The 19072-nt window shown below is 39.0% G+C and overlaps 1 protein-coding gene across 5 annotated transcripts; it reads left to right on the forward strand.

Annotated features, from left to right (window-relative positions):
• The first annotated feature begins 1882 nt into the window (after positions 1-1882).
• On the forward strand, positions 1883-18631 carry LOC127365762 (myc box-dependent-interacting protein 1). 5 transcript variants are annotated; one of them, XM_051404189.1, is made up of 20 exons: positions 1883-2227; positions 3209-3289; positions 3506-3560; positions 3710-3804; positions 4464-4559; positions 4900-5010; positions 5107-5199; positions 5605-5690; positions 5849-5924; positions 6481-6539; positions 7689-7733; positions 8952-9021; positions 9527-9649; positions 9834-9917; positions 11629-11649; positions 13872-14249; positions 14769-14822; positions 15319-15393; positions 15505-15606; positions 15691-18631. In XM_051404189.1, the coding sequence occupies exons 1-20, from the start codon at positions 2141-2143 to the stop codon at positions 15790-15792; spliced, it is 1893 nt and encodes a 630-aa protein (XP_051260149.1). In that variant the 5' UTR covers positions 1883-2140; the 3' UTR covers positions 15793-18631. The 5 variants fall into 5 exon arrangements, with proteins under 5 accessions (XP_051260149.1, XP_051260152.1, XP_051260151.1 ...); XM_051404192.1 differs by lacking the exon at positions 13872-14249; XM_051404191.1 differs by lacking the exon at positions 9834-9917.
• The last annotated feature ends 441 nt before the right edge of the window (positions 18632-19072 follow it).

Genomic DNA, 19072 nt, shown 5'->3' on the forward strand with positions numbered 1-19072 from the left:
GAGGGGTGCAAAGGAGGTGTATTTGAGATACAAGGAAAAAGCTTCATCGGAATTATTGCAAAGGGGAGAAGTGATTAAAATAACTGGCATTGTTTATATTTAAATGATAAATTGTTATGGTTGTTGTTTTTGGCAGATTATGACATGATTTCTGTTAAGCACGCTCTCATGCTAGATTATGCAACAGAGATATAATTACATCCAGTGTAATGGCATGGGGGAAACCTTTTTTTTTTGTTCTGCTGCCTGATACTCAGCACCAACAGGCTGTTATATAGTTCAGGACCTTGGACAGCTCTCAGCCAGCACCAGCCACCTGTGTCAATAAAGAGCTGCAGATTTATTCACATCATTAGAATATCAAAGGAAATTTGTTTTAAGGATAATGTATGGGTTGTTATACACGAGGAGGCAGGATCAGGGAATTTAACAAAAATGTAGACAACTTGTGGTTATGATCAGGCCAAAATGAATTCACTAATAACATCACTCAGAACAGCTTGGTATGTGTGATGTTGGCAGACTCCCGCAGAGGGCACGTCTGCAGACACTCAGACTTTGAGCAAAAGCAGCCAAAAACATAAAAATAATATATATATAATCACTAACTCAGAGCTTTGTAAATACTGTTTGTATGAGGATATGATATGGGCCAATGGCGCCATCTCCTGGAGAGCAAATTAGCTCCTTGTGTTGACATGTGCAACCTAACATAATTTTTTTCAACCAGATAAAAAACCCTGTTGTAGTCTATAAGGACACATATAGTTCAGTAGGCTATATCCTGAAAGACACACTGTAAGAGTATCAGAGCCAGTGCTTCACAAGTGGCTTACTCCATCCTGGAAAACATTTTACAACTGAGGCCTGAGACGTCTGCTGGGTCATAATTCACAAAGAAATGTCAAGTTTTCATCTTTAAAACTTCATCGTCTTCACTGGTGTCTACAAGTATTTATTCTTTCTAATAAGACTACAATAAAACTGTATAATAGGGGTACAAATCACATACTCCAGTAATGCTTAAATAATGCATCATGATGCAATTATGATGATTTAATGCACGAATTAATGCGGGATCATGAATACCTGCTGCTCATCACTAACAAAGGATCAAGTCACTATGACTGATTCATGTTTACGCTTAATAAATAATCAGTTAAGGAATGCTAATTCAAAGGTTCTCCATACATGACATACAAATTAGCTGGATTCCAGTTACATAAAACTTTACTTCAGCCTCTCTGAAAGCAGAACAGTAGTCTTCCTCTTCTCATAGAAATATTAAGCTACTTTTTATTCTTCTCAAACTGGTCGTCAGCTGCAAACATTTATATAATAAATATAAATGCAGTAACATAATAAAACATGTATAGAACTAACTTTTCTAATATTATTTATCTATATGATTTGTACCCTTATTATAAAAGTGTTTCCCCTTATTCCTTGAGTCACTTGCACTGCTGAGCTGCTCTTCAGTGACACTCTTTCGTTGACCAGGTCTTCGTGTCACTTTACGTGTTACGTAACGTTGTAATATCAGAGACAGATGGCTCTTTGCAGCGTTAATGCAAGCAAGCCTGGCTGTTTCGTACCTTTTACTTGCTATGAGTTGTTGGTTGGGAATGTTTTGCCGGATATTTATGTTTCCTACCACAGAATTGAGATATTTATCATTTTAAGACTTGGCTTAAGCCAATTCTAATGTAAAAATTTAGATTATAAAGACATTTTTACAAGGTCGAAAGTGCAGAATTGCCCTTAATTCTTTTTTTCACATTGTAGCTTTACCAAATAGGTTTACCAGTTAATTTAATGGTCTCCCATTATATCCAGTTTTCTTGTGTGGACGCGCAGCAGCATCTGTGCCTTTAAGAGCATCTCTGACAGCATCCTCCTCTGTCACGGACGCGCACACAGCAGCTCAATATTTGAGAATACAGCTTAGCTTTCTGCACACACACACACACACACACCTTCCAAAAGATACATCATAAAATCACACAAGTACATTTATCAACATTTTTTCTCCACTGGATATTGATGAATTTGCCTCAACGGTTGCCGTAGCGGTCCACCAAGATCGTTATTGCTTGTATTTCCTTCCTTCCCGCATCCAAAGACTGATCTACGCTGCAAGATGGCTGAGTTGAATTTGGGGAAGGGGCTGACTGCGGGGAAAGTGGCCAGCAACGTTCAGAAAAAACTAACGAGAGCCCAAGAAAAGGTAAGAGCTGCTCACCAGAAAATGTGAATGTGTGGGGAATAATTATTCAGGCCTACAAGCAGCAGTGCCGCTGCCGCATCCTCCACCGAGGCGCAGTGTCGCATCACGACATCATAATAATACGGACAAGGATGCTGTGTTTGAGGATGTCCACTTCAAATGCATCTTTCCTGAAGTCAATGTCACACAGCGGGCACGTTCATGTTGCAGTGAGATGAACTGTAAGGCCTACTCATAATTTAATCTCTCATGATTTGGCCCATGACTGATGTGTTTTTGGCATTTTAAGGCGATAACTGGGTATCTTTGTGAGTGTTTGTCACACAAATGGTTACTGCAGGAACACTTTCTTGCATTTTCACTGGCACCATGATAATAATTATATCCCCACTGCAATGTGTGTGTGTGTGTGTGGGGGGGCGTAGATATGAGGCCTGGTCTATGCGTTCATGCACCTGCGAGCTGTGCACTGAATTAATGGCAGGGGGCGCTATTTGTCTATCATAATGCATCAAGTACTGTATAGGGCTTAAAAGACAGAAGGGGCGAGAAAACAGATAATGTTACCCCTGTAACCCCAGTGTGCGTTATGTATGTGTGATGGTCTGTAATAGAAATAATGTATGTAATGCATGCATGCATTTACTGTCAATGTGGTTACTGTCAGTCTGTTTATTTATTTTCTATTAGATTAAACAGCATTTGTTTCATGCATGTTCCCACTGCTCTTTTTAACGTTGTTTATATATATTGCATTGTATACTGATTTTGCAATCCATCAATTTTTGCCCATGAATGCAAGTAAATCATATTTGATTGCAAACTTAGAAGAAAGGGAGAGATCAGGCGAAGAAAATGAATATGTTTAATAATGTACAGCATATAGGGAACATGTCCTTTCTTCTGTCTTGAAACTGAACAGAATCAATCGCTGACCTTATCCTTGGTATTGGTCACTAATGTCATTTGTTTGACCGACAGGTTCTTCAGAAACTTGGCAAAGCCGATGAGACCAAAGATGTCGCTTTTGAGGAAGGAGTGATCAACTTCAACAAACAATATGTGAGTACACTCCAGTGTGTGTGAGTTAAAATTAAATAAGATGTATTGCTAGATATTTTAGTCATATCTGTCTTGTCTTTACACACTAAATTTTGAATTATCTCAAACACGTTTTCAACATTTCGTAGAATGAAAAATGTACTGGCTCAGTTGGCTTGTAACATCTCTTTACATTGTTTTGTGGTCTGAGCCTCTTGTTTTGTGTTTCACCGCCAGGCTGAAGGCAGCAAACTGCAAAGGGACCTTAGAGCATACCTGGAAGCAGTGAAAGGTGAAAGTTCATACAGATTCACATTGCTGTATACACAAATATACACACACACTTGCATGTACCAAGCCATTCAGGTAGACACACAATCATTTAACCTGCATTCAATGATATTCCACTAATGTAAAATATGTCTTTATGTTTGTCTTTAGCCATGCACGAGTCCTCCAAGAACGTGCAGGCGTGTTTGGCTGACATGTATGAGCCGGACTGGTATGGCAAGAACGAAGTGGATTCCATTGTGGAGGTCAGAAACACTTTTCATGAATTTGCTTAAAATACCGTACATATGTGAGAGTGAGGACAAGCTGGTTTTCACATAGAGGTCAAAACCACTTTATGATATTGTATCTTAGTGTGAGCGTGTGTGTGTGTGTGTGTGTGTGTGTGTGTGTGTGTGTGTGTGTGTGTGTGTGTGTGTTTGGCTCCTGATTAGCTGCCACACAGCAGCTATTTTTCCTAGAGTACACACAGCTTTATGTAATTGTGTTCCTTGGATATATATATTTTTTTTTTTTTTGCTGTCCTCTTGACAGCAAAATTATAGGGTAGCATCTCTTGTGAGACATGTTGAGTTGGTCGTTAAATTGTCCTCTGACTTCATTAAGTCTTTGGATTTATTGGTTCCTAATCAACAAAGCTACAGAAGCTAGCTGCAAGGAAGTACTGCAATCAGTGAAAAGAGGTTTCAGATTATTCTTAATTTAGATACAAGACCTCAAGCCAAGACATAGCAACACCACTACTGCGATTAACTCTGAAGTGATGAAGAAGTACATCCAGGAAGCAAACTATTGCAATAAAACATTGCAGGCAGTTTGTTATTAATACTTACTTTAGTACTTATTTATCTTTGACATTGTGTGTTTGTGATTGTGTATACTGTTATGTTCATCCGTGCTGCAGGACTGTGATGTACTGTGGACTGACTACCACCAAAAGTTGGTTGATCATGCTCTCATCTCCATGGATACTTACCTGGGCCAGTTCCCTGATATCAAGGTGTGTGGTCATAAAGACCTGTAGCAACCCTGACCAAAAATGAGTTAGCATCTTGTGTGTCTAGGCTTTCCTCAATATGATACTGTGATCTTAATGAGGTTTCATTAAACATACACAACTGTATTTGTATTTCAGTTGCATTGAATTATAAGTATTTAATACAAAATGGCTGCTGAAAATATTTAAGATGGAAAAACAGCTTATTTAAAAAAAAAAAGTATTGTAATATTGTTACCTGGAAGCTAACAAAAACTAAATGTTTGAAAGATGAAAACTGAGTAATCGTGTGCAGGTGGAAACAGTGAATAACGCAAATACTTGTTATAATATTTTCTTTCAGGCACGTATCGCTAAGAGGGACAGGAAGCTGGTCGATTATGACAGTGCCAGGCACAACTATGCCACCACACACAAGACCAAGAAAAAGGACGGGGGCATTAAAATTACCAAGGTAAAACAAATACAAAATATTTGTAGTATTAACCTGTATCAATTTTACTGTATCAACATTTAACATATGAATGATCTCTCTCTGGTTCTCTTCCAGCCCTCCTCCTTGTTAGAGAGGGCCACTCCAGGCTGGGCTCAGGGTATCTTGTCTGCACACAATGTTGCCCAGAGCAGTCTGTCCAGGGGCCAGGTACACAGTACTCTTACAGCACTTCCTACGAGGTCTGGTGACTGTATAACAATGATAAGGGGTGTCCTGGTAGCTCAGCGGTCAAAGACACACGAGATGTTAATAAGGAGATCCTCAGTTTGAGTTTGTTTTTGCATGTCATCGCTCTATTTTTTCTGCCCATGTTCCCTGTCACTTGCTACTGTTAAATATCTAATGAGGAAGACAACGAAGATGACAACAACAAATCAACTGCAGCCAAACCCTGCTCAAGCATAATCATGAGTGTCAGGGGACGTATCAAACATCATCAAACACACACTCACAAACATGCCCTAATTCATTGTACCAACACGTGTGTGCGCGCGTGTGTGTGTGTGTGTGTGTGTGTGTGTGTGTGTGTGTGTGTGTGTGTGTGTGTTTCAGGCTGAGGAAGAGTTGGAGAGAGCACAGAAGGTGTTTGAGGAGATTAATATTGACTTGCAAGAGGAGTTACCTTCACTCTGGAACAGGTGTGTATATATGTGTGTGGAAATGGATTTTCCTGTTGATGGACGGATGCTACAATTACGTTTCACTTACATGTATGCTGCGTTTACCCTCACAGGATATTAAACTAAGTAAAGCCAGTCATGAGTCAATACTGTCTCTCTTTTTCTTCCCTCACTAGTCGTGTTGGGTTTTACGTCAGCACCTTCCAAAGTTTGGCTGGTTTTGAGGAGAAGTTTCACAAGGAAATCAGCCGGGTGAGTGCATCGACCTCCATTGTTCCTGAATTTAGATAAATACTAGACTAAAGAAAATGACACAGTGTATCAGATAAAAGTTGATGGAAAATGTTGAGTTTGGATTACATCAGCAAGGGCTGCAATTTAATCTAAAAGTGTCAACATTGCGCTGCCCTTCAGCACTATTTTTGAAACCCTATTATGGTTCATTTCTTATTTTTCCCCTGTATAACAAAAGTAGGACATTGGGTTTTAACTGACTGCACTGAGATTATCCCCTGTATTACTGCCTTAGCTTGAGAGTTGTAAATACTGTCTGAATTTGGACATGATGATGCAAACTAGCTGTAGCAGACACACATACTTGGCAGCACTTTCAAAATATTACAGAGCAGAGGGAACACGAAACACAATGTAATGATTATGTCATTGAATGTGTATAGATTGTACCAGAACAGTGTACGATCAGGGGAATCCATGGGTGAACTGGGTAGAGATACTCAAATCAATATTTTGGGTGAATGCTGTTGTTGTTGGGTATGATATCTAACACCCCATCTTTCCCCCTCTGCAGTTGGATCAGGATTTGTATGACACCTTGGAGACACTGGAGAGAACAGACACAACAAGCAGGTTAGTGAGCAAAGGTCCATCATGCAAACTGCATAGCAAGACATTCTACTGCAGATTCTTTATCTATTAATTACTTGACTATTTAATAATTGAAAGTGTCATTACATATTCTTTCAATAATATTTTGATTCTGAGTGGAATTAAATGTCAAGATATCTTTTCAACATCTTGGCATATTGTGAAATCTAATAATATAAGCAATACAAATAAACTAATTGGTGACAGTGATGCTACTTAGACTCTAAAGTACTGGGACACTGTGTAAAGGTTTGGTCTTTCTATGTTGTTTATATTACATTCAGGTAAAAATGCAGTAACCTCAGGTTTTAGCAATTCTATAAACATCCCCTGGTCTACAGCTGTTTGTGTGAGGCTCATCGACCAATCACTGTGGTTGGTCAGCAAAGAAAATACTTGCTATGTTATATGTCTATGGCTCCTTCTATGCTTGGGCAAAAATAAATCATTTCAGAAATGTTGCAATGCAAATATTGCAATGCAAATATTTGAAACGCTTGAGAGCACATAATTCATCATGTTTGAAGTGAAAATAGCAGTAAATAAGTGGAAAGTTATTTTATATTTAGTAAGAGACCGAGAGACCAATTATTTTTTTTCTCACAATAATTTTTCTAATTGCGTTACATTATTAACTGCAATTTCATTTTAGAAAACAATTTTCATACGTTCACAGTATTTTAGCACCAATTTTACTAAATTTCTAGCCAAAAGAAAGACACGACAGCTACATAACTTAACTTTGAGTGCATAGAGAAATTAAAACTCACCTTGGAGAAGGCATAAATACTTTTTTTTAGAAAAAAGTAATTCTGTAATTTAGCCATCACAAAACCAGCTTCCCATACAGAAGTGTTACACTACCATGTATTCAGGCGCTCCAGAAGTACATTTTAGGTACAATATGCATATTTACTGTCTTTAACATTAACAGTTGATTAAATTTCTGTGGCAAGTACTCTTGGAGGATAAATGATGCACAAAAGTGTTATCCATCTGATTTTACTGACATAATTTGATCTCTCAGGACATTGACTAAAACATTACATATCAAAAACATTTAAGCTACAGGAAGAGACAAATAAAATGGCATGCATTAACCTGAAGCCACCCCTGAACCTCCCCTTACAGAAAGACAGGTAACAGCGGCGCCTCATCGTCAGGAACAAATAGGAGGTAACCTGCAGCAACTGTGGTAACCATGGTGACACAACTTTTGTCCGTCTGTCCAACTGACCTGTCTGTCCAGCTATCTGTCTGTCAGTCAGTCTGCAGCCGTTTTACTAGTTTTCTAAGGGACAACTAGTGCTTGGTTGTGCAAGTGAATTCGTTGACACGCTGATCAGAGAGTTGAGAGCCCAGAGCTGCAGATATATAAGAGTTGAGTAAACCGGCATGTTCAGTGCTGCACCAGGCAACAGTGTTACGTAACAGTACAACCTAAACCACAAGGTATGCAGTATCTCATCTCCCACTAGGGTATTTTCAGTCACATCATTCTTTGTTTGTGTTAGATCTTTGTTAGTATCCTCTGGTAAACACACAATGAGCGTGCTAGCATGTTAGCTATTGGGGTAATGTACTTTGCCATTTGAATCCACTAGGGGACTATAGGGCATAAATAATTTTCTGGGTCCCAATAATTTAGACTGCCAACTCCGCTCCTCTGTATAATTTGTACAGTTTTTCTACAGTTTATGCTCCTTTGCTGAGCTGTGTGGTAACTGAGCTAAACAAATGAATTCAGAGATACGCAACACAGAAGCTCAAAACGGATATAATAAAGGTCTTAACTGTATTAAGCGAAGGCCTCAAGATCAGGTAAGCAGGACCCACTTTAGGGCCCTTATCATGTCAGTTGATTGCTTTGGTGGTGCATATTCCCAAACATAGTTACAAATAGTATATTAACAAAAAACTGCAGAGACACAATAAGCCTGGAGCTTGTGGGGCTGACTTTCAGCCTTGGTAATGTGGAGTTTTCAAAATGATCTTGCTGCCTTTTGAAAATTGCCTGGTGAAGCAATAAGTTGCAGGTTTACCAACCTATAAAATATCTACAGATCTGGGGCTGCTTTTGAATGTCTCTATCACTGCTCGCTTGTGACGATTTACTCGAAGCGTAGACAAAGCCTTCTTGCATGGGATTGGAGGGAAGAAAAGGAGAGGAATGGAGGGAAGGGAGGCTCACTTCTCTTGCATGACAGCTCTTGCAACGACAACTTCTGCTTGGACTCTTGTAGAGCATGCCTTATAACATAGTTTATAGCTGCTTTTTTAACTTTTAGTAGACCTTTTTGTTCTCACATTGTTTGCCATCTTTGTTACTTTATCTGTAATGTTTTTCTGTTCTCTTTTTTGCCCTCCACCTTTCTTTCTCCCTTATCTACTCAGTGTGAAAGAAGCATCTAACCACACTCTCAGGCCAGGAGGACCACCACCAATCCCCAAATCTCCATCCAAGGTATACACACACTGTCTCTCACACACAAACACACACACACACACACACACACACACACACACACACACACACACACACACACACACACAACACACGCTGAAGCTGTCTCTGTCTCCAAACAGGTGTGACTAATAACACAATAGTTATGGCTGAATTCATGTAGTAGCCCTGAGTCATTATTGTACTCAGTTACACCTGTGCTTATACTCCAACAACAAATCAAAATATCTGCTGAGTAAAAGAAGAAATTTGGGTTATACATTATTCTTTCAACAATGTTTTCATTCTAATCTAATACTGCCATCTAGTAACATGATTTTGTAATTTTGAAAAACATTTTAATAAATCCATACAAAGTTTTACAAAATGCAATTGGAAAGCTTAATGCTCAGATGAATTATTTGTACAACATTCAAAAACAGAATGCAGCATTACAATTCAGAGCCCTGGATTTTCTGAACATTTCTGGCATAACTTTATCACCATGTTTCTTTCTCTGTCCTAGCTAAAGCCAGCAGTGCCTCCACCACCCAAGGTGACCCCATGTAAGGAGTTGAAAACAGAGAACATCATCAACCTGTTTGATGCCGCAGCCGCTCCTGACATCAGCGTCACCTCCCCTACAGAGGTCAGTGACCAGCTGCTGTCGACAAACAGCCACAGCACTTTAACTTCTGGCCTGCCCTTCCTCCTACTTCTCCTATTCTATTTCAGTCTGTTCTACTCTGTTTTGCTTTCTCTTCTACCCTGTTCCTTGCCTTCTCTATTGCGCCCAGTTAGCCAATGAGCCCTCCTATTCCTGTTGTTATCAGTTTGACAGTCCTGCAGTGAGCAGCCTGTTGGACATGGACCTGGACCCTTTCAGTGCAGCAACCAAAGCCTCCACGGTCACACAGGTGGACGATTCATGGCATGAACATATAGATCGTAGAGACCCTTGACTGCAAGAAATGCTAAGCTTCACAAGAGATTTTACACTCTATTCAGAAAGGTTTGATTTCATGATATTTAAGTCCAAAAGAAATTCAGTTCACAATCAGTTTTAAATGCTGGCAGTGTAGTTGTTTGACTTTAAATATATTGAAACAAACTTGATAAATTTGAATACAAAAATAAGTCACTTGGAAAGCTTGGCATCGTTTGAGGTGTTACCTGCTCTGTTTCTTTCCAATTTACCAAATGAGAGGTGGATGATGGCATGATGATCTGTTGAAACCTGCTTTTAGTGACCACTTCTTCCTGCTTCAGCACTATCCACAGATCACTCATGGCATGAACTGTAGGCTAAATCCCTGCTCGGCTCTACTTCTTTCTCTTCAGAACTGTACAGCAGAATGTAGTTTTAGATACTGGGATGACATGAGTCATACTTTCTTTATCTGAGCATATAGAAGGTGAGATAAAATAAGTATGCTTCATGTTATTTGACTCATTTAAAATAGATTCAGCTTCTGTTTGATCCAGGTCTGCTACTCAGTACAGCATTCCAATACGTGACAGATGAATGGCATGTAGCCTACTATACCTCTACCTTGATCCTGTTAGCACAGTAGGTACCTTGGAATCAGCGATGATTAGTGATATTTAAATCTGAAAACTCACTTTCTGTAAAGGATTTTTAAAAATAGACTGTATAACTGTAACATGTGTTCATGGTTATAGGGCTTACAATACTGTCAGTATCGTGTAATGACATCCATTGTTACAGTAATGTAACAAATTGTTTACAGATATGAATCTGATGGCTTGACATGTGATGATTTGTAATGCAAATAGTGGACAAACGTGCTGAGAACGTTTACTGTATGATTGAGTAAATCATTTGTTTTTAGCCAAAAATTAAATTAAAAGATTATACAGATTATACAGTACAGTACAGATTACCTGTGTGCTACCTGTGACTAGCTGATAAGCTAAAGAGACAGAAGTTTTGATATTTTTCTTTGGAACTAGTGGAGACAAAAGAGAGAGAGAAGAAAGAACAACTCCAAATGGATGTTAATGATTCCTCTTATCAGAACTATGAGTCGGCCTACATAGAGTATACAGAGTGCAGTTAGCTTTAACTATAATGATAAGTCAATGCAGTCCTGTCACAGATTGATGAATGAATTATCTTCTTTACATGAGATGGCTTCTTTAGTACAAATTAGTTCTTTCTTGTGTCCCAATTTTTTTGGGGGGAGTAAATAATAGGCTATTTTTGCAATAAGGCAAGTGAGAACTGCGAGACATTTATACAAGTTGTGTCAAGATCTAATTTACGTTGTTAGGGGAAATTGTGTTGATTCTGAATGAAAATGAATGAAATTTGATTTTGAGACTGACTGCTTGTTTTCCAGAACACCTTTCTCTTACATTCGGCTCACTCTGTGGGTGACTGATATGAACAATAAACATATGAGAGTGGCCACCTCTTCAGACTTTACCTAGTATTGCCTGTACTCTTGTTCTGCTGGAGATCTACTGTTTTGGGCTTGCAGGTTTAGAGCATGGGACCTACACTGGAAACATTTATTTTTGAATGAAACAGGCATTAAGCAACAGCTTTGTGAAGGGTTTTGTGCTGTCTTATCATTCTGTTGCTTCCTGTTGCTTTTTCCACAGCCTGCAAACTGGGATTCATGGGTAAGCATATCATCCTCATCTTAATACACGTTTTAAGTCGCCAAAGTTTATAATTATCAATATGATCATCATCTTCATCAGCATATTCTTATTTGTGTTCATCGTACCCATCAATTCATTCATTTTTATACAAGCCCCTTCTGTCTTTATGCTATGTACCTGAATTATGTCTGAGTAGGGGCTTCTATAATGGCCATCACCATCAATGCATCTCTTTCATTTGTCTGTCCCAAATCTGTTTGTGCGTTGTCTTTGTGTCTGCAGTGCTTGATGTGATAACACTAAACACTGAACACTATAAAGATTGTTATACAGCACAAATAGAACATGGGAATGAACGTGGGTCAATTCAGTTTCAAATGGACATTTTACACTATTATATACAGTATGTTCAATCAATATTTTGGTGCCCGATCACCAAAAATCCTGCCTCTGATGCAGAATACGTGCAAGATGCACAGTATATTGATCATATACAGTATGCTGTAGATCCGAAACCTTTACAGATATCATACATTTAATCACATATATATCTATAAATTAAAAATCCCTCGTGTATGAAATGATTTGTAACTGAATTTACCTCCTTTCTGTTTCCCTTCATCTCCCTGTATGTTCACATGTTGCACTGACCGAACATGTAGCTGTTACATGCATACAGCTGCAAACAGTATATGCTCCATGTGACACACAAGGAACAGTTTTGTTTTCAAAGTTGAGTGAAGTTGCTCATGTTTTCAGTGGATTGTTTCATAGGGAAACTAATAAGAGCTAGTGGGCAACTTCGCCTTGCTTGAAACTTGGCATTCTGACCATCAACTAACCTTTTTGTTCATCCTTATCACTGTAAGAGAGATGTGTCTCAGCAAATATACAGTTCTTCTGTATTAGAGCTTGTGGCAAAGCAGTGATACCTCAGAAAGGAACGACACAACTACTCTTACAACGCTTCCCTCCTCTTTCTCCATCTGAACATAGCCGTGGGAATATAAACCATGCTTTCTAACTACACGCAGAAGATTCAACATCTATTTCTGATGGGAAAAGGCTTTTGCATTTCTGCCTTCTGCTGCCACCTTTCCTTATCTTCATCTATCTTTTATTTTAATATGAGCCTTATATATAAGAATTTTCCTTCTACATCAATCTGCTTGGGTCTTATGATGATGATGATGATGATGATGATGATGATGATGATGATGATGGTGATGATCATGATCTGCTGCTGAACTCCACATTGATCCATGGCATCTTTCATGGCCCCGTTTCTGCTCATAAATTGCAAAACTACTCCATATGTCCTCAGATTATCCTTAATTACTAATAGGTTTGACCTAATGACCCCCAAAGCCCTAAAAAAAAGGCCAATCTCGGGGGTTTGCAGGTTTTACTAATCAAGCAATTTTCACTATCAACCATTTTCAAATGGCTGTAAACTTTGGTACTGTGGTGCTTTGAGTAAACTGCTAACACCATGCTAACATGCTCACAATGCTAACATGCAGATGATTAACAGGCATAATGTTTGCCTTGTTTGCTGTCTTGTTTTAGCGTGTTAGAATGCTCACATTTGCTAATTAGTGCTAAAAAGAAGTTGGGGCTGTTGGATAGAGAAATGAAAGTATAATTTTGACCTGATTATGGCACTTAAATAAATGTCAGATGATCCACAAAATCATCAGGAATGGTCCTCTGGGCACCTTGAAGGTCTGTACCAAATTTAATGGCAATCATTCAGCTTGTATAGTAATTAAAATACTTTGGTCTTGAACAAAGAGCCTTGCTGCTTGCATGGCTAAAAATATAGTATGATGGAATATGGTCAGTGTAAGATATAGATATATCAAATATAAAGTTAAGCTAATGGGCTTATAATACAACCCTTATGTACCTTTCCGTGCCCCTTTAATATCCCTATCAATTTCCAAATCCCTTGTCCATAAAAAATATGAAACTTTGTTCCTTGCCCTGTTGTTTTGTTCATAGACTGGCCATACACCCTATGCAAAAAATCTTAATTCTTCTGGTTCTCCTTATTCCCAAACCTTTTCTCCCATTGGAATGTTAAACCATTGAATCTGTCCTTAAGTATCCCTTATACCTTTCTATCCTGTCCCTTAAAAGTTCCTCAACCGTTTGATTTTTAAAACCATTATAATACCCATAAGATAAAATATCTCTAATGCCCTTTGATTCCTTGAAACCTGACCCTTGCTCCTCAGCCTGAGAACAGTGGTGCCCATGAAGAGGACACCCAGGAGCACTTTGACCCTGTGGCTGCTGCTACAGATGCCTGGGGGGATGACGGTTCACAGCCTGTCCACTATGACCCCATAGCAGCTGCGACAGAGGGCTGGGGGGATGACGGAACCAAACCAGTTCGCTATGACCCTGTGGCTGTGGCTCAGGAGGGAGGGGGGGATGATGAGAGTCAGCAGGTTCATTACGATCCTGTGGCTGAAGACCAGGAGGGCTGGGGCGATGATGGGAGCCAGCTGGTCACAGAGGTGCTCGCCACGGAGGATGAAACACCTGCAGCTGAGGCCGCTGAGGAAGAAGCCACATTAGCTGCCGCTACGTTGGATAATGAAGAGGGTCAGGTAACCAAGGAGAGAATAAAAAAATGGAGGGATGCATCTGGACGAAAATGGTGGATGCATTGAGATGATAGAGAGATACATTTTGAATGAAAGGTGGAAAGATGGAGAAATCTTGAGATGGAAAGATTTAGGATGCATCTGGACAAGCAGCATGGATGCATCAGCTGTGACACATAGGGAAAGTTGGAAATTAATTGCTATGGGAAAGAGAAGAGTATAGCCATCTGCTCCACACAGTTAATCCCAGTCGCTGCTAATCACAAATCCATGCACATAGTATGCTGTGCAAAAGCTTTACCTTTATGGCAACTGTGCACTAGTAACCAAGTTTACTGTCTATTCAACATACTTGCTTGTATTAGCCATAACCTTGATGTTTAGGCTGTGTGGCTTGTCCTTTTGTCTGTCTTTGTCTTGTCAGTCTGTTCTTCTTTCATTCTTTCCACCTCCTTATTTGAATCGTACATCTTTCTCATTCTCTAATCTCTCTCTTTTATTCTTCTGTCTCCGTGCTCCCAGGGTGAGTCTGCAGCAGCTGCTGCGACAACAGTCGAGGAAGCAGTGACAGAGGAGGTGAGAGCAAGAAGGACTACTATAACATGCAATAACTGTTTTAATGTATTTATTCTGAAAATCATTGATTGTTAATATATAATACACACTGTTATTAATGTTAATGTTTTAGGACATCTTTCAAAGATTCTATGATAGCCAATCATGCCTCTCCTCATTGACCAAAACCATACCATATTTAAGTAAAAAGGCGTATTTTCTTAAAATGCTGGAAAGATTGTAACATTAAATTACATTTAGCTGAAAACTTTTTTTTTTTCTAAGCTATTTCCAGTACAACATTACTTGATTCAAGCATTTCTTTTTTTTTTCAGTAAAGCAGTTTGTCTAGTTTCAAGTTTTAGACACTCATTAATAGAAAAAGTCTGCCAGCAGATTTTTTTTAAATCATGTTTTTATACAATAAGACTTTTAGGGCTCAATCATGTCTCTTTAAAAGATGAATATGTTTTTCATTGTGCATTACATGTCAGTAAGTGGAATCTCTTTTTTCTAGACACCTGCAGTAGTGCCCGAACCTACAGAAGAAGCATCAGAACCTGCAGACATGCCACCTGGCTTCCTGTTCAAGGTAACACAGGACACAGAATAACAAAATCTCAATAGTGCTGAACATCTACTTAACCCAAATATATTGTGTGTATATATGGAGATAACTGATGTTAGTATTTATGTGATGTAGGTCCAGGTGATGCATGATTATGCTGCCAACGACACAGACGAACTGGAGATGAAGACTGGTGATGTGGTGCTAGTAATCACCTTTGACAACCCAGACGAGCAGGTACACATACACCCACACACACAGAGTTATGTACTGTGGTGATAGTGAGGTAAATATGCCTTATTTGCATGTCTGTGTGTTTAGGATGATGGCTGGCTGATGGGAATGAAGCAGGAAGACTGGAAGCAGAACAAAGAAAATGCCGCTAAAGGAGTATTCCCTGAAAACTTCACCCAAAGGCTGTGAAAGAGGAGGACGGGACATCATTCCAGCTTCCTTCTTTATGTCTCTCTTCCTCTTGCCTCAATCCTACCTTCCCTCTACCTGATACTATGTCTTTCCTAGGACTTTGGCCATAGAAGCAGAGCTGTCACAGCCCTGGTGGAAATCATGCATTTCTAAGGTCTGCTACACTGTGCTAAAAGTGGATCTTGGCATTTCTGGGGATTTCTGCCAACATTTACAAATTGCAGATGTAGCCATTTCACAGATGCCACTCTTTGCTGCACTATTGTTGCTAATCAATACCGGAGCAATTGATTAGAGAATCCTGATCATACTGTATAGATGCAGGGATGGGTGCCTCTGCAATGGCTACCACTGTAATTGCATTATAATGTTTTGTTCTTAGTCATGTCACATCATAAACTCCCCACCACCATAACAGAGGAAATGTCTATCAAGACATGCTTTCATTCATCTGATACCGAGGGATTGAGAACAGTGAAATGTATTAAGACAATGCCAAGTGTAGCAGAGTAGCCACATATAGGCCCTAAAGCCTGTTTTCATAAAGGATTGGGAGGGCAGGGTAGTTACTAAAAACAGGCAAAACAGGATAGTCCTCACTATGTTAGCTCGAAACATTCACCCAGCAGAGTAACACACTGAAAAAGCAAAAGCAACTCCTAGCCGGCAAACCCTATACAAAAGAAGGTGCAGACGTCTAGCCAGCCAAACAGCACATAAACAGTGATGAATTTAATTAAACAAAACAAAATTATCTCATTATCTCATTAACAACTGGGCTTGAATTTTCAGATATCTAAAAAAAAAAGGCCAGAAGTGGGTTATTGAAACAAGTAAGTGTAATTTTCTTCTTGGTCATGCAGGTTTGTTTCCTCACCTGTAGCGTTTTGGTCATTTTTGGTGACTGACTGCAATGCTGGCCATTGATAAGTGACAGTGGAGCATATCAGGGGGAGTGTCAGTAAAGATGAAGCATTGCAGTTTTGGTGCCAGTATTTGTATTTGCTATTTACTGATCTGCAGTCACTCTAATCAGTCTCGGTGTCCTTCTGCTGTTGGACATATCTTCTATTCCTACTTTTATTATTTACTTGTAAAACATGGGCCCTTGGCTGTTGTATTAGTTTAAATCCAATGGTGGTATAAGTAGAACTAACCTGTTGTTAAAATCCAAATAAATGCATACATGCATATGCATTTAACTAGTCACCTGACACCAACCTAGTTAAAGACAGCAGGAATCTCAATATGGAAATGTTTTAAAAATCTGAGAAATGCTGGTCTTAGAGTCCCATAGAGTAGAAAAACACGACTGCTTTCATTTTTGACAGTCAGGGTTTTTATTCCTTGTTGTTTAAATTAGTGTGAACTTGTGTGGAGTGGGCATGTGAAGAATCTTTTCAAGGAATTTATTTAATTTTTTGTCACAAGGGATTCCAAATATGCATTAGCCAGGCTCGCTAAAAAGCTAGCCGACAAACTACAATATTGAGACGCTGCTACTGGTAGTATAATAGTTAGGCAGATATGATTACACCCTAATGCTAATCAAATATATAATAACTGAGCCAGCCTCATTCGTTTTTAAAAAAATGTGCCGAAAAACAATTCCTTCCGACGAAGACGACTGAACTCAAATGCAGATGATTCCGAATATGCACCAGAGCAACTTCTTTTATTTTTGTATGCTGCCAAGCAATGATTACATATAGCCTAATGTAACTATGTCAACATAATTGCCAACTTAGGATGTTATGGAGTGTTTTGTACTTCTGTCAGGTTTACTGCTCTCAACGTAGCCGCTTACTGTAGGTAGTTCAAACTATCTCACGTTCAGTCATTCATTCAGTCACCGACTCAGAAGAGATTCACCTTTCTCATGATGTTACTAACATGTAATAAGTGTGAGAGAAAATGGTTGTGTGTGCGATTGTATGTATGTATGTATGCGTGTTTATGGGTTGTTTGGAGACATAAATTCTTTATCTATAGGCTATTGTTATTGGACGATATCACCACCACCTACCAGGGAATGAGGTCATCAGTTTTACAGGAAGTTTTTCCGACTGGACAAAGACAACTCAAAACGTATTTGGGTCTTTTTCCACTGGCTGGCTATTATGGTTCCGGGTGTTATTGTGCATATGTTGTGTATAAGTGTAATTTTGCCAAGCTGTGATGACAGATACATATTCTATAAAGACATTCATATCTGTATGTGAGTTACTGTGAGCATGCTGAATTCCCATGTGTTGTTGTGTGAACACCCCTAATTTAAGACAATGATACTTGGGTCACTTTTGAGGCAATTTTCTTTCTTTTTTTTCAATTTTTTTATTATTTATTTTGTTCATTTTAGTAAGGGGATGGTGGCTGTTACTGTGTGTTTTCCACCGTTCCCTCTCAAATCGGTCCCTGATTATAATTGCTGGTTGTCCATCAGCCTTGCCTCAAAATGTTGCCGGGGTATCGTGGTCCAAACAGAGTTAAACATTATTACGCGGAGACAGGAGACACATAGAGAAATATTTTAAACCACCAGACTCAGGTGGACAAATTTTTTGTAATGATTTTCAGAATTTTAACCACTTGAGATGTGCATGAGTTTTTCATGTGTGTTTAAAAAGTCTCACGTGAGAGTATCACCTGCACATTTAGGTAAACCAATCACTTTCATATTTTTATTTTTAAATATATGTAACTTAGTGAGTGTTTCACCTGGGTCTGGTTCTCTATCTGTCTATATGGATGAGTCTCCTGATGAGCTATGGGATACGACAAAAAGGTTTTTCCTGTACCTAACTGACCAATAATAATAAAGATTACTTAGAATCTCCTTTTGTTTATTGATCATTTGTGTTTCTTCTATGTAGTCTGCTTTGATTTTAGCTGAAGGAATAAAGTGAGTTACTATTAAACAAGACTTAGACAGTTGAAAACAGCAGAATTATTTCTAATAATTGTTTTTGATTATCATCATTTAAAAAACCTATTTTCATTCCTGTTTTTTACTCTTCCATCCCCCAGAAAAAAACCCCAAAATAAGCAGTAGAAAGGGCAGAAAAACAGAAAGTGTCTTGCTCTATGTGCTGAATTCTGTTAATCTGTGGATTTTGCTCCAATTATGTCTTCTCTGCAAATAATAAAGCATCCAGCAGGGTGTGCTGTGTTCAAGGACTAACTCTCCACCCTGCAGAAGAAAACACATCCAGGCATCAGGAGGAGGAAAGAGGAGCGTTGCTGTGTGCTGCTGTCCGTGGTACTGAAACCAACCACC

The sequence above is a fragment of the Dicentrarchus labrax genome, unplaced genomic scaffold (assembly GCF_905237075.1).
Source record: "Dicentrarchus labrax unplaced genomic scaffold, dlabrax2021, whole genome shotgun sequence".
NCBI classification, from domain to species: Eukaryota; Metazoa; Chordata; class Actinopteri; family Moronidae; genus Dicentrarchus; species Dicentrarchus labrax.

Excerpts from the sequence above, each read along its gene's own strand:
- LOC127365762 (XM_051404189.1), top strand. The coding sequence starts at position 2,141 with ATGGCTGAGTTGAATTTGGGGAAGGGGCTGACTGCGGGGAAAGTGGCC. Across the intron at positions 3,561-3,709 it reads ATACCTGGAAGCAGTGAAAG|CCATGCACGAGTCCTCCAAG; the intron begins GTGAAAGTTCAT and ends GTTTGTCTTTAG. Across the intron at positions 3,805-4,463 it reads AAGTGGATTCCATTGTGGAG|GACTGTGATGTACTGTGGAC; the intron begins GTCAGAAACACT and ends TCCGTGCTGCAG.